The 15,470-nt window shown below is 42.0% G+C and overlaps 1 protein-coding gene across 1 annotated transcript in view; it reads left to right on the top strand.

The window, feature by feature from the left end:
- Window positions 1-1,465: 1,465 nt before the first annotated feature.
- Window positions 1,466-15,470, top strand: part of LOC308293217 (protein NLRC3-like) — a gene marked incomplete at both ends in the record, with an annotated part of 47,267 nt that continues 33,262 nt past the window's right edge. Inside the window, 2 exons of the mRNA XM_080735653.1 lie at window positions 1,466-1,545; window positions 3,822-5,582. Of these exons, the coding sequence (XP_080591779.1) occupies window positions 1,466-1,545; window positions 3,822-5,582 (1,841 nt within the window). The remainder of the gene's footprint in view (window positions 1,546-3,821; window positions 5,583-15,470) is intronic.

Below are 15,470 nucleotides of genomic sequence, written 5' to 3' on the forward strand. Positions count from 1 at the left end.
TATAAACATTTGTATGATTCCAGAAGTCACAGAGCAGAGTCTCCAACACCCAGCTGTGTGTCTATGAAGAGTGACTGGTCTAAAGGACATCCTCCTGATTTCAGTGAACCTGGACCTCCACACACACAGTATGTCAATCCTCCTATACAACATATAAAACTATACAATATAACAATATAACACTATATATTATACACATTTGTGCACATGAAACATGCAGTCATTTGAAAGATGACAGGGGTTTTGTCAAATAGATGGCTCAGCTGTCAGTAAGGATAACAATGGATATGGCTTAACCAGTCAAAACAATTGACAAATGCACAAATTATATCTTTGTTGTAACGACCCGTAAAAGTGGTCTAGGGATCAGGTCAGTACATATTATCACACCCAAACCCAAAAGTTGCAAAAATATATAATTTATTACAATAAGTTTAAAGTGTGGTACAACAGTCTTCTTTTCATTAATAAAAATATATCAAAAATAGTAGCAAATATAGGCTTATGGTATTGCATGTATCTAGAATAAATAATAATATATTAAGCTACTAAGGAATATAATAATAGAAGAGAGGAAATGTCAATAGTAATGGCTCAAACTGTGAGCGGCCGGCGGCGTCGCCGCAACACAAACAATACTACAAACAAATAACTCAAACAAAACACCCGTTAACCAAAACAAAGCAAAGTAAACTAAATAATAATGAGCTACAAGAAAGGAAACGAAAAGTACAACACTTAAAGGTGTATTCAGTGATAATGAAAGTGGCCGGGGGTCATCTTGGCCCTACTGGCCTTACAGCGTTGTTATATATTTTTTACACCATTATAAAGTTCTCGTTTTGATCATTAGACCCAATCACTGAATATCGGTAGGCCTACATCTCCAGCTTCAGGATATGTATGATACTGATTTACTACGAGACTGTGGCATTTTATGAGTTCAGTAGTTTACAATCTAGGCATTTAGCAGACGTTCGTAATTCAGAGCGACTGTGGTTCTCCATCCATCCATCCATCCATCCATCTTCAACCGCTTATCCGGAATCGGGTCGCGGGGGTAACAGTTCCAATTGAGACCTCCAGATTTCCTCAAAACTTTTATTTTGACCATCATAACTAAACATCATAACATAACTACAGCCATACTCTACCCTGATTGGCCGAGGACTGGCTGGCCACCTCTGAAAACCGAATCTAGCTATGCTCGTAACACGGGCCATGGTGGAAGTCCTTATATGGTCAGCACACATTCTAGCGAGGAGAATGAATGGAAAATGTACCAATTATATTTTTATTTGAATGAAATACAATCACTGAATATACCTTTAACCAGTCAGCCTTTCTGAAGGGCGTTAACCAAACAATAATCCACACACAAAGAAAAACACCAGACGCTGGGCAGCGCGACGGGGAGGCTATGCTAAGCAGGCTCTCAATGCGGTGGCCTGAGGGGCGCGCTTTTATGGCGACACCGCGGGGCAGGGACGTCTCTCGGCTCCACGGTCATCACGTCACCGTCATCATCATCTCCCCGGTCTCTCAGTCTGCTGTGGCGGCCGGGATTGGCGGGCCCCTGAACCCGCCCCCCCACCCATAACGTCAGGGAACATCATGGATGGTCGGCAGCCAGCAGTCTTCAATAACTCGTTAATCAATAATCACCATACTCATAATAATAACCCAGGCCTAACGGCCTGACATTTGTAATTTATGAAGGCAAGATTTATGAACATACAATAGTTCCATGACTGAGTGGAGATTATTATTGTACATCAACACAATGCAGAGTGAACATATCAATGATGTCATATTATATATTACTTTGTGCGTCTAGTCGGCGACCTGGCCAACTCGGGAACGATGTAAATAGAGAATGAATGCCCCGCCCTTTAATGCAAACCCCATTATACCTGTTGTCATAGGACCCGTTTTGACCATCTGTTTGCCTGTGTCCATTTATGCCCATATATGGAGATATCTGTATCTGTCTGTCTGTCGGCGTCCATTGTATGTCCATATATGGAGATCACTGCAGATATAGTTCTGGGTCCATTTCATGCCCATATGCCCATATATGGAGATATCTGTCTATTTGCGTCCATTTTATGCCTGCCCCACCCTTTAATGCAAACCCCAATATACCTGTTGTCATAGGACCCGTTTGGACCATCTGTTTGCCTTCTGTTAGCCTTTGTCCCCACCCTTTAATGCAAACCCCAATATACCTGTTGTCATAGGACCCGTTTTGACCATCTGTTTGCCATTGTCCCCTTATTTCTGGGTCCATTTTATGCCCATATGCCCATATATGGAGATATCTGTCTATTTGCGTCCATTTTATGCCTGCCCCACCCTTTAATGCAAACCCCAATATACCTGTTGTCATAGGACCCGTTTTGACCATCTGTTAGCCTTTGTCCCCACCCTTTAATGCAAACCCCAATATACCTGTTGTCATAGGACCCGTTTGGACCATCTGTTTGCCTTCTGTTAGCCTTTGTCCCCACCCTTTAATGCAAACCCCAATATACCTGTTGTCATAGGACCCGTTTTGACCATCTGTTTGCCATTGTCCCCTTATGCCCATATATGGAGATCTCTGCACACACAGTACCGGTTGCGGAAAACTCTGATGTCAGACATCAGCTCCGCATTCGGGGATTCATTTTATGCCCATACCCCTTATGCCCATATATGGAGATCTCTGCACACACAGTACTGGTTGCGGAAAACTCTGATGTCAGACATCAGTTCCGCATACGGGCATTCATTTTATGCCCATATATGGAGAACATGGGAAGAAACATTCACAGAGATTTTTTGTTGACTCATGTGGCGTACGTGATGTCAGAGCCTTTTATGAAGTGATGTCACAATGAGTCAGCGCTTCCTCCGGAACAGCCTGATGTCAACAATCAGCTCCGCATAAGGAGATTCCGAACGTTTCGCGCCGGTTTCGGAAAACCGCGAGTCGGGTCGGGTCGAGGCCCGGCACTGCACTCCGCGCGGCGGCGGGGAACGCGCGTGCCGAATCTGAAGCCGGTGGGACGAACGGTTCTCGAGATACGCGGATTACAAACAAACAAACAGACAGAGATTTGTCGCATTTATAGATAGATAATTACATATTAAATACTATCATATAGTAACATAATGTCTCCACAGAGAGAGGGAGAGGAGTGGTCGTGTTGTGACAGAGCAGGCGTCCAAGGGATCCAGAACCACACCTGGACTGAAGACACCCAGTCACACCAGCAGTGGACACAGTAAGACTGGACACAATGTACATTAATTAACACAGTTAATAACTGAAATGTTTGAAATGACAGAAGACATTGTCAGAATAAATGTCCACAATGTGTCATCAGTATCCATGTTTAAATAATGATGCTAAACATGTATCAACTCTGTATGAAAACCAGTGATCCACTGTTGTTTCTGTTTTTCTTAGTTTTATTAACCACTTAAAGTCCTTATGTTGTTTAGTGGAGACCCTCAGGGCTCTATACTAGTGTATTTTCTTTTTGCACTCAACATGAAATATCTTTGATGAAAATACAGATCAGCTTGTAAGCGTGTAGATCTGCTATTTTCTGTCAAAGTTTTCCTCAGAATACAGAAGCTGGTTTAAGTGGTTAAATTAATAATGTGCATACACAGCTGTAAGGATGTAAAGTTATAAATTCAACTGAATGTTTAAAATGTCTTCATTGTCTTCTCATAGCAGGTGTCATTCCGCAGGAGGTTCTAAAGGTTTATAAGGTCGGTTTGAACCGTCTTGATCGTGTGACATACGTCACTGAAGTGCCCTCCCTCAGCAGCATCTACACAGAGCTCTACATCTCAGCGGGAGAGAGTGAAGGGGTTAATACCCAACATGAGGTCTGGCAGCTTGAGAAAACTTCCAAGAAGAGGAAGCTTGACCAACCAATCAAATGCTGTGACATCTTTAAGCCCCTCCTCCTTGGCAGAGACAAACCCATCAGAAGAGTTCTGACCAAGGGCATCGCTGGCATTGGAAAAACCTTCTCTGTGCGTAAGTTCACTCTGGACTGGGCAAGGGGTTTGGAAAATCAAGATGTCATTCTCCTGGTTCCCTTCTCATTCCGGGAGCTGAACTTGGTTAGAGATGAGCAGCACAGTCTTCTCTCACTGATCCATTGTTTCCACCCAGAATTAAAGAAGGTCACAGCAGAGCAGCTCGCTGTCTGGAAGGTTGGCTTCATCTTTGATGGTCTGGATGAAAGCAGGTTTCCGCTGAAATTTGAGAACATTCGCATTGGTTCTCATGTCTTCCAAGAGAATGGCATTGTTTCTGATGTCACAGTGACATCATCAGTGGGCTTGCTGTTGACAAACCTCATCGAGGGGAATCTGCTCCCCTCAGCCCTCCTCTGGATAACTACCAGACCTGCAGCAGCCAATCAGATCCCTCCTGATTGTGTTGACATGGAGACAGAAGTACGAGGGTTCACAGACCCCCAGAAGGAGGAGTTCTTCAGGAAGAGATTCAGAGATGAGAAGCTGGCCAACAAAATCATCTCACACATGAAGACATCAAAGAGCCTCCACATAATGTGTCACATCCCAGTCTTCTGTTCGATCACCGCTACCGTTCTGGAGGACATGTTGAAGACAGATGAGACAGAACAGCTGCCCACGACCCAGACTGCGATGTACAGCCACTTCCTGTTGGTCCAGACAAAGAGGAAGTGGAAGAAGTATGATGACAGTCATGATGTGAATCAACAACAGCTCATGGAGAAGGACAGGGAGGTTCTTCTGAGGCTGGGCAGGCTGGCATTTGAACATCTGGAGAAAGGCAGTGTCATGTTCTACCAAGAAGACCTGGAAGAGTGTGGCCTTGATGTGAAAGAAGCCTCGCTGTACTCAGGAGTGTGCACAGAGATCTTCAAAGAAGAGACTGTTCAATCTGAGAGAAAGGTCTACAGCTTTGTTCATCTGAGCATCCAGGAGTTTATGGCTGCAGTCTACCTGTTCCACTGTTTCACACAGAAGAACATGAAGGTACTGGAGACATTCCTGGGAGAAGAAGACAGCTATGAGAGGTGGATAAGGAGGAGGAGGATGGAAGGAGGAGGAGGAGGAGGAGAAGGAGAGGACATGACTCTGGAAGACTTCCTGTACAGAGTCATGGTAAAATCCCAGGAGAGTAAAAATGGCCACCTGGACCTCTTTGTCCGCTTCCTTCATGGCCTCTTACTGGAGTCCAACCAGAGTCTGTTAGGAGGCCTACTGGTTCAGAAAGAGAACCGTCCTGAGACCATTCAGAGAGTCATTAACAACCTGAAGAAGATGACCACTGAAGATCACTCTCCTGAGAGAATGATCAACATCTTCCACTGTTTGATGGAAATGAACGACCACTCAGTACTTCAGGAGATCCAACAGTACCTGAAGTCAGGGGACAGTCTGTCTCCATCCCAGTGTTCAGCTCTGGCTGCCATGCTGCTGATGTCAGAGGAGGTTCTGGATGATTTGGACCTGGACAAATACAACTCATCAGAGGAGGGGCGACGGAGACTGATCCCAGCTGTGAGGAACTGCAGAAAGGCTCGGTTAGTAGTCATGTGAATAGAAACATCCTAGAGTCAATCTGTCATTACACACTATAATTAGAAAACTAAGGTTATTAAAAAGAAAATGCTGTATATGCAATGGCAGTGTTGGGAAAGTTAACTTTCTACACTAGTTAAAGTTCAAGTTCACAACTTCTAAAATGAACTAGTTCAGTTCATAGTTCATAATTCCATATTTTGAACTAATTCATTGTTCCCCAAAATGAACAAACTTAGTTATTTTTAGACATTGCATAGAACCACACACAGCAATTATTTCATCCTATTTAACATTAAGCTGCCCACAATGTTTATAATGTTATGTATAACATTGGGAGAGCAGAGCCCATTAGGCAACTGGCACTGGGTGGAAAAATGGGTTACAAAATCATGGGATAAAAATTATAAAAAAAATAAAATAAATAGGAACGAGGTCATGAACGATTTTTCATTGAACACGTTCAGGCACATCACTGGTGACTGGTGGTATTTTGTGTAGATACAAAGTCCACCATAAAGCAGGTTAAATAATAGAAAGCCGCAATTCAAGGAAATTGCAAGTGTGGTTGCCGTTACGCGAGTCACAAGGAATCCACTGGGAAATAAATTCTGTCTTACCAATTATAGTAGATACTGTGATGTCATTTATATTAGATACTGTGATGTCATTTATATTAGATACTGTGATGTCATTTATATTAGATACTGTGAAGTCATTTATATTAGATACTGTGATGTCATTTATATTAGATACTGTGATGTCATTTATATTAGATACTGTGATGTCATTTATATTAGATACTGTGATGTCATTTATATTAGATACTGTGATGTCATTTATATTAGATACTGTGATGTCATTTATATTAGATACTGTGATGTCATTTATATTAGATACTGTGATGTCAAGTGAAGCATGACCAGAAGCTTCACCTTTCTGTTGTTCAGTCGTCCAACCTGGATAACATTACTCAGAAAGTTTACAAAACACAGCTTCACTTTGCTGGGAAAACATTCTCTGAGTGAATAAAATAGTGTGTTGCTATAGCAACCACACTAACTAAACTAAGAGTCTAAAATCCCTGCTGGTTGAACCCACCAGACCAGTGGTTTGAACCCACTGACACTCAGTAGTGGAACCTAAAATAAAAATCACACCCAGTGTGAAGTGAGTGGTGCCCTTTATGAGTTCATTACAATGTCCGGACAGATGGACGGACGGACATACACACAAAGCCAAATGTGGGAGCAGTTAGCACCTCTCAAAAAGAACAAGATCATTCATATTTTCCATGGGTCTCTTTCACTCAGCTCTTTACATTTCTGCTATATTCTTTACTATAGGTTTGTTTCTAAATAAAGAGTCTGATTCATGACAGGCTGTGTAAAGCCTTGATTTGTGCATCTCAGCTTCATCAGATGATGAATTCCACCAAATCAAACGTTCTTCATGTGTTCATAATTTGCATTGTTCCCTGTATAACGCCATAAAAGACAACCGGAATATCCAACGTTAAACCAGCTTCACTGTGGTGAAAGCACTCTGTAGTACAAGTTCAAAGGCATCAGATCTATAAGCTTACAATGCTTTGCATCGCAACACCTTGACATCTTGTAAATCAGCTTTATTTGGAAAGCGAGTCCCTTATGCGATGTCATGTAAACAACAATAAGCTTTGTGATGTGACAATAAATACAATTATTTACATAATAATTCAGTGTATACTGAATGCTGGTCTCTAGCAGCTTGTTTGTAAAGCTTTTACACAGTTTAGGCAGTAAATATGCAAAGTAGTTCAGTCTTCATTTGACACCTTTAACTTTTGGGTGAAATCTTTGATATATAATTTGTTATCTTCCTCAGTACTTTCATTCTGTGCTGTCAATTGGTGTTGTCTAATCTACACTCTGCTCCACTAAATCCTGTTTATGTCTGGATAACTAGATAGGAGATATTTTATTTAACTCCCATGACAGTGAACAGTGTATAATTTGTTTTGATAATCTCGTATTTAATCTGCATTTACAGACTTGTTGGCTGTAACCTCGGACAGACAGAGGTTGAAGTTGTGGCTTCAGCTCTCAGCTCTAATCCTTCCCATTTGAGAGAATTGGACCTCAGTGAAAACGACCTGAACGACTCAGGACTAGTGGAGCTGCTCTGCGAAGGACTGAAGAGTATGCACTGTAGGCTGGAGATTCTACGGTAAGATACATTTACCTGATTTATATTGATCACTTCTGTAATATGTACTGTATTATGTGAATGTAAAATGAATGCTGTGGTGAGAATGTATTAATAAGCTTGATATCATGATAACCCAAGCCTATGTGCCTGAGTAGACGTTAAATGACTCCAACCATGTTTGAAAGTGTAATATCCCTTGTATACGCTAAATGTATAAATGTATACGCTACTTCGTCATACAACGGGATTGCGCATAAAAATTAATGATCTGCAAGCTCACAACGCGTCGTGGACACAAAGCTCATGTGAGCTTGTAGATTTGCTATTTTCAACGTGTGACCCCAAGGGGGGTCCCAAAACTATTTTTGGGTGTCCCCAGGTTAATGTGCAACACACAGTATAAGTGTATACACTATACAGGGTATCTGCACATTTATAAAGGTACAATTTATTGACTTTAAAACCAAATTGACCAAATTGTCAAATAGTCTGGAAGGAAGAGGCCAACATTCTGAAATAGCTGATCTACAAGCTCACTGCGAGGCATTGTTCCTAGTGCTTGTCAGGGTGGGGGTCCTCAGTTCAAATATGATTATGAATCAATCAATCTGGTGTTTCATTCTTCATTCAGACTGGCTCACTGCAACTTGTCAGAGAGATGCTGTGAACTTCTGGTCTCAGCTGTAAGCTCTCATCCCTCCCTAAGAGAGCTGGACCTGAGCTCCAACATGATGGCGAATGTTCCAGTCCTGGAGAACTGCAAGTGAGTAGACTTGAGCTGTGTCCATGTTAGTGCACTGAATGTGCAGTGTTTCCCTCATGTGTCTCTGAACAGAGTATTCACTCTGACACAAAGTCACAAATAGATGTGTACATATTTGTGTATTTAGTAGGGCTGTCAAAGTTAACTCGATAATAACGAGTTAGCGCCCATTCCTTTTAACGTGTGATTAGCGTTAGGGATGGCCAAATGGAGTTTTTTTCTTAACCGATAACCGTCAGGCCTTATCAGTTAATTAACCGTTAGCCGTTAAGGAAATGTGTTAAAAACTGCGCTATTTTAGCGATTTAAAAAAGGAAAATAGGCCTACACTACACACGTTTTTCCCCATAATAAAGTGCTATATTTACACATTAAAAAGAATAAAACTGGGAGAAACAAGAATACAAATGTTTTCTAAAAGAAATGTGTTTTTGCAAAGAAACGGTGGGATTGAAATGATCAGTCTGTAATGTGATGCGCTATTGCCAGGCACGTGCGCACATACAGCAAAAGGGGCTTGAGCCCTTAACTTTTATCCGTCTGAAAAGACCCTTCAGCCCATGCCTCTCTAAAATTCTGTGCACTCCCTGGCTATCGCCTAACAAAACTGCAGCAGCAGCAGCGAGGCGGCGGAGACGCTCGCATGTAGCCGCATGTAGAGAAATAACTTCCAATCGTATGACTTTTGGAATGGTTGAATCGGCTAAACGTGATGTCCATTTCATTCATTTTCTTCTCTCTCGCCCGTGTTTTGTGTGTGCTGATGCAGCGATCATTGAATTTGCGACTCTGAGCTTTGTTATTTTCGCATAGCCTACTACTTTAGCGTTCCTCACGTCATCAACATGTAACATTAGAAAGTTGTGTTTTAAGCTCTTCTTAAACGGGATTCAATGTGACGACGGGGGTCTGTTTTGTAAAATCCAATCGACGAGGGAGCATTTCTTTCCTGATGAACAAGTCAGCGTGTACGATTCCAAATCAAAGCAGCGTCGCAGAATGGCAGTTGCATGAATGCATGGATGTTACACAGACATTGGTGTCCAGAAATGTGTGACCTCAGCGTGTATACTTGCATGGTTGATGACTTGATGTTGCGTAGATATTGGTGTACGGGGCTTTTGGTGTGACACATGGGTTGATTTCCTTTTTTTTCCTCATTTATCGGTCAAAATTAACCGTTAGTGCTTACCGGTAACCAATTTCTTATCGGTTTAACGGTAACGGTTAACCGTTGGCCATCCCTAATTAGCGTGCTGTGGTGTTTGAAACGTGGTCCACTCCAAGCGCCGTGGTCCACTCCAAACGTGTTTGGGTAAACATAACATAAGGTAAACGTTGTAATTTGATTAAAAGTAACATGCCACGAAAACAAACTCGTAGCTTATTATCTCCAAAGTAAAGCCTGACTAAAGGGCTGTCCATGCTGTCTCCGACCACCAAACCTTTTGCAGCTTTCCCAACTCAGTCGGCGACAGTATGGACAGGCCTTTAGACTTTGTCGTAAGACGTGTTGTATGCCAAAACTAGCTGATCTGCAAGCATGCAAGGTGTGATTTTGCAGATTAGCTATTTCCATTTTTGGTGGAAACTTGCAGGATGTGAGACGTTCAGAAACGTTTGCCTTCACAATAAAAGCCTAATTGTTAGTAATCATTACTGCAATGTTACAGTTAGTAAATCAATATGTCCATCTCTTGGGCTTGAGCTCTGGTCCTTAGTGTTAGAAGGAGTTCTCCTTAACTCACTAAGGAAAGTAGGCTTTCAACCTCAGATCCGTCTTTGTTTTTTGTGAATAGCTAAAGTCTTTTTTTTTTAAAGACTACATATGAGAGCAGTGTTGTACCCGAACGCGTTCAAAGAACGATCGTTCATGAACACGTTCATATTTTGGGCGAACGTGAACTGAACGTAATTGTTTTCGCTTGATGAACGATATTGTCGAACGCGGTCATTCTGACGCCCGTGAACGACGTTCGTCGGCGTTCGTCGGCCGTTCATGCGGCGGTCCGCGCCTCCGCGGTCGTCTGTCCTCTCCTCTCTCTTTTCATTCACATGCTCCAATAGCACGCACTGTGTGCCCATTCACTGAGCTGAAGTGTATTCTCTCGGTGGAACACTGTCTTACGGACTAGTATAGCGCTGCCCCTAAGCTCCCCATCCCCCCTCCCCTTTCTACACACAACACTTCAGTTCAGTCTGCACTCTGAGCAGTGAGGGAGAGAGGGAGAATCTGCCGTCTCTAAGTGAAGCTGTTAAAACAGGATTTAGATCACTCACTGGAATAATAACTGATCATCATACAGTACATCTTATAATATAGTCTAGCTTACTTCTACCTCTGTTCCTGAAATCCGCGATGTTGTTAGGGTGCTGGGTGCTCCAACTTTCTTGGATCAGATGACAGACTGCACGCACGGTAACACTGCCAGGCATAACGATCGACTCGATCGCCTCATTGAAAATGCGCATTTGACACAGATTTGACCACAGGCAATTAACAGCTCAACATTAATAGCAGCTGTTACAAACGCTTGTTTTCTCTGTCTTGTGCACGTGTGTCAACTGTTAAATCTGTAACCAAGATGTCAAATAATTCCGTGTGATAGTGCAGTGGTTCTCAACCTGTGGGTTGGGACCCCTAGGGGGATCCCCAATTTTATTTTTTGGGGGGTCCCTGACTCCCCAGTTGTTAAGCTTAATGTTAACATTGTTTTCTCACTCAACAATAAACAGATCAACATACAGTATAGGTGTGGCATCTGCACATTTCTAAAGCACATGTTCACAAGCATGTAGATCGGCTATTTTCACAATCAAACAGTCAAACTAATGTAATGCCAACTCCTATAATTCCAAGTGCTTGTCAGGGTGGGGGGTCCCCAGTTCATATGATTATTTTGGGGGTTGCATCCTGAAAAGGTTGAGAACCACTGTAGTAGTGCAGGTAGGGCCTACTCAGTAGATTCTCTCCACCTTATTTTAAATGACTTGTAAGTTCCACTTCTCAAAGGGGCAACTTTATTTTTTTTAACCTGAATGGCAAGCCTAATATTATTGTGTTCATGTCTTACTTTATTTAATTCATTTTTCTTCAAGACGTCGTGTGTAGGCCAGTGTTTTAGACATAGCCTTAGGCCTATTGTATAGATTGCTACACAATAAATGGTAAGGTAAAAAATAAAAAACAAAAACATAAATAAAAAAAATACATAAATATTTTTTTGTTTTTGTTTGAAGAATTATGGTTAAAAAAAGAACGAAAAAGAACTAAGTTAGTTCATTTTGGGGAACCATGAACTTTAGTTCAAAATATAGAATCATGAACTAGAAATGAACTAGTTCCTTTTAGAAGTTCTGAACTTGAACTTGAACTAGTTCGTTTTTAAAGTGAACTTTCCCAACACTGTATGAGAGGCTGAGCAGGCTGGGCTACCGTGGCTGTGAGTGCAAGGGCTCATCGGTGACATAGCGTTAAGGATAACACCTTCTAACACTATGGACCAGAGTTAGAGAATCTAGAAATGTGTCCCTGCCATTATTTACACCCTGCAAAGTGTAAATAATAACTTAACTAGACTGCAGAGAGAACAGTTTAGTGCCTCAAAGAAACTAGTACTTGTGGTTGAGAAATAACAAGACATAGCCTATCCAAGATAAATCTGCATAGTAAAGTTGCATCAAGAAGGGATAAAAGGAGAGTGGAGTTCTCTAGAGGTTAAGGTGGAGTCTGAGGAGGAGATGAGATCCAAACTGGGCAGCAGTGAGTACTGTATGTCTGGATGGGCTGCAGGACCAAGATAATGATAGGAGAAACACTGTAGTGTCAGCTAGATAATGATAGGAGAAACACTGTAGTGTCAGCTAGTGGAGACGTGGTTAGACACTGAGACATTGATGCATTGTTGTTCTACTTCCTACAGAGTGAAACATGGAGGAGAAGACTGGCTTAATCCTCAACTCATTACCAGATGTGAGTATCTGTCACACCCACCAGTTCACCTGGTTTTCACCTTAGCACCACCCACAAGTGTACCAGGTTTTCACCTTAGCACCACCCACCTGAACCAGTCCCTCCACCTCCTACAACAAGACCACCCACCTGTCCTAATCCCTCCTCATTCTCATGACAGTACTGCCCATGGCTCTTCCCAGTTGTTTACTAAATGCTCTAGAACAGTGATTGACCTGGGGTCTGGGGACCCCCAGGGGTCCTTGAGGGAGTTCCAAAGGGTCCACAGCAAAATTTGTTTAGTGTCAAAGTCAGTGTAACCAGTTGAAACCTATATACAGATTGGCTATTTGAAAATAGCAGATTGTAGATCTGCTATTTTCAAATGCATAATTGGATTAATCTGGTTACACTGATTTAGCTATTCTCTGTTTTCAATCCATCTTGGGGATTCTTCCCCCTTTTCCTTACAACTCTACCTTTTAATTTGGTTTTAGTTTACATGAAAAGGTTTAAGAACAAGGTTTGATACATGGCACTCAATCAACACCTACAACTTGTAGCCTATGGGATATAGGCTTTAAAAACTGTGCTCTCATTTTGTACATTCATTGGAGCCATCTCCACCATTCTATTTCCTCAAAATTATATTTATTTTCACCTAGGAGTACTTCATGTCCATAGCTGATAAGTGTTGCGTGTATAGGCAATTCAAAAACACGTCAACTGGCTCTAGCCTCAATCTATGCCCAAACAGTGTGACTCGAGTGGGTCCCGTCGGGTCGGCAATGTCCAATTTTCTTATTCTTATGAAAAATGTAGCAAATCCCAAGTTTACTTGTCTTGGGCTAAGATAGTGAAGCAGTGATCATCGAAAAAAAAAAAGAAAAAAAAAATACACACACGAAGAGGGAGAGGGCTGAGGGAATCAACCTGTCTTTATAAACACAATTCAACCATTGATCTCATTTGTCAGTGTCAACTGGTAAAGTGTGAAATGTTTGATAGCTGTCAGCAGCATCTGGGCACAGAGCATAGAGCAACCTGGCGTTTCTCTGCCCACAAAGGTTGTACTAATATAATGAAATGATGAAGAGGGGAGGTGCGTGGGTGGGTTCGATTATATTACGTTAGTTAATCGCTCTTTTTGGATTGGCACTTTTTACCCCCAAGGTTTCATCCTCCAGGAAGAAACCCAAATACAAAGGGAATACATAATTGCTCATAGCAACCACACCAGGGGGTCTAATGAAGTACTGTCAACCTCCTAGTCACATGAAAACCAGAAAAAGTAGAAAACTATGGCACCGCCCAGGGCTCCAGGGTGCGACCTATTAACTCGCATATGCGACTTAATTTCATAAAGTGCGAGTTAAAATGTAACCAGGTCGCGCTGGTGCGAGTTGGAAAAAAAGAGGGGACAAAAAGAAAATCCTCAATCGAAGATCGCCTGACGCCTCTCTCTCTCTCTCTCTCGCTCCGTCTCTCTCTCCCTGGCTGCCTGCCTGCAGACTAGAGGCTATGCTCGGCCCCTCCCCTTCTCTTTCTCTTTCACTCACATACAGTACACACACACTTTATCGTTGGTCCGGTGGTGGCTGGTGGGTCACACACGCAGACAGACAGACAGACAGACAGACAGACAGACAGACAGACAGACAGACAGACTCTCTCTCTCTCTCGCTCACATCACATTGGATAGATATCACATATACTAACCTTTCTTTGTATAACCGTGCTTTTTTCTGTTGTCATCTCGAACTAATCTATAATCCAGTCCACAGGTTGTTTGTTTGCTATTAGAGTAGCTATAGATTAGCAATCGCTCGTGGATGTTTCCACCGTTGCGTTGGTTATGGTTACATAACCTACTGTTACAAAAACAGCTGTGTGACTCGTTAAGTTCCTCAGTGCCCAAAATGCGCTTCTCACTTCATAGCCAATTAGCTCAAATGAACGGCAGCTGTAAACTTTTCTGCCTTTGGTGTCTCGTGTGTGTGTGTGTGTGTGTGTGTGTGTGTGTGTGTGTGTGTGTGTGTGTGTGTGTGTGTGTGTGTGTGTGTGTGTGTGTGTGTGTGTGTGTTTGTCTTTGGTGTAGCGTGTGTGTGTGTGTGTGTGTGTGTGTGTGTGTGTGTGTGTGTGTGTGTGTGTGTGTGTGTGTGTGTGTGTGTGTGTGTGTGTGTGTGTGTGTGTCCAAGTGAACGTTTTCTGTTGATATCAAGCAGCTTACTTCCCAGTATCTCACTCTAAAACCATAAGGACAATTTTATTTTTCCATCCTGCATGAAAGCAGGCCTATTGCATGCATCTAGTCTACGTTGTGCAAGTTTAAAGTCATAGTTCTATATTGCGTTTGTTAGCAGAGATATTCGTAAATCTTTCTTGAATTAATGTCTTTAGTTTGCAAATATTAACTTGAAGCAAAAATCCATAAAAACTAGGCTACAGCTTTTTTTTTTTCATGAGACATATTGTTATCGGGGTATTCAACAACATTATATCAAATATCAAAGGCTTTCCTAATATCACACAGCCTTAATGCTGACCTATTTTTACTGCTGCTCATGCAGAGAAACCTAAAGTTCAGATTAAAATATTTAGCAAATATCAAGTTTGGGTCATTGTCAATCTTTACATCAAGGCAAATTGAAATGGCTTATGGTATGGACATGAACACAACTGTCATCAGTATAATAAGGCTATGTATTAATACCACGTTAATACGCTATACAAAGAAAAATGTGGTGCTACCTAATTTCTGATGGTGCTACTTAATTAAAACGTAGGTGGCACCAGTGCTACCTGTGAAAAAGTTAGTCTGGAGCCCTGGCACCGCCTCTTTAACATTTCATAAACTATTGCAAGGATCTTCAACATTTTCAGGCCAAGGAACCCTTAGTTGAGAGAGAGACGAAGCAGGGACCCCCAGAACCTTGTCATAGATTCCATATGTTTCCATAAGTGTATTTTGGATTTGTGTAAATT

Source organism: Nannobrachium achirus, assembly GCF_963921795.1.
Source record: "Nannobrachium achirus genome assembly, chromosome: 10".
In the NCBI taxonomy this organism is placed as follows: Eukaryota; Metazoa; Chordata; class Actinopteri; order Myctophiformes; family Myctophidae; genus Nannobrachium; species Nannobrachium achirus.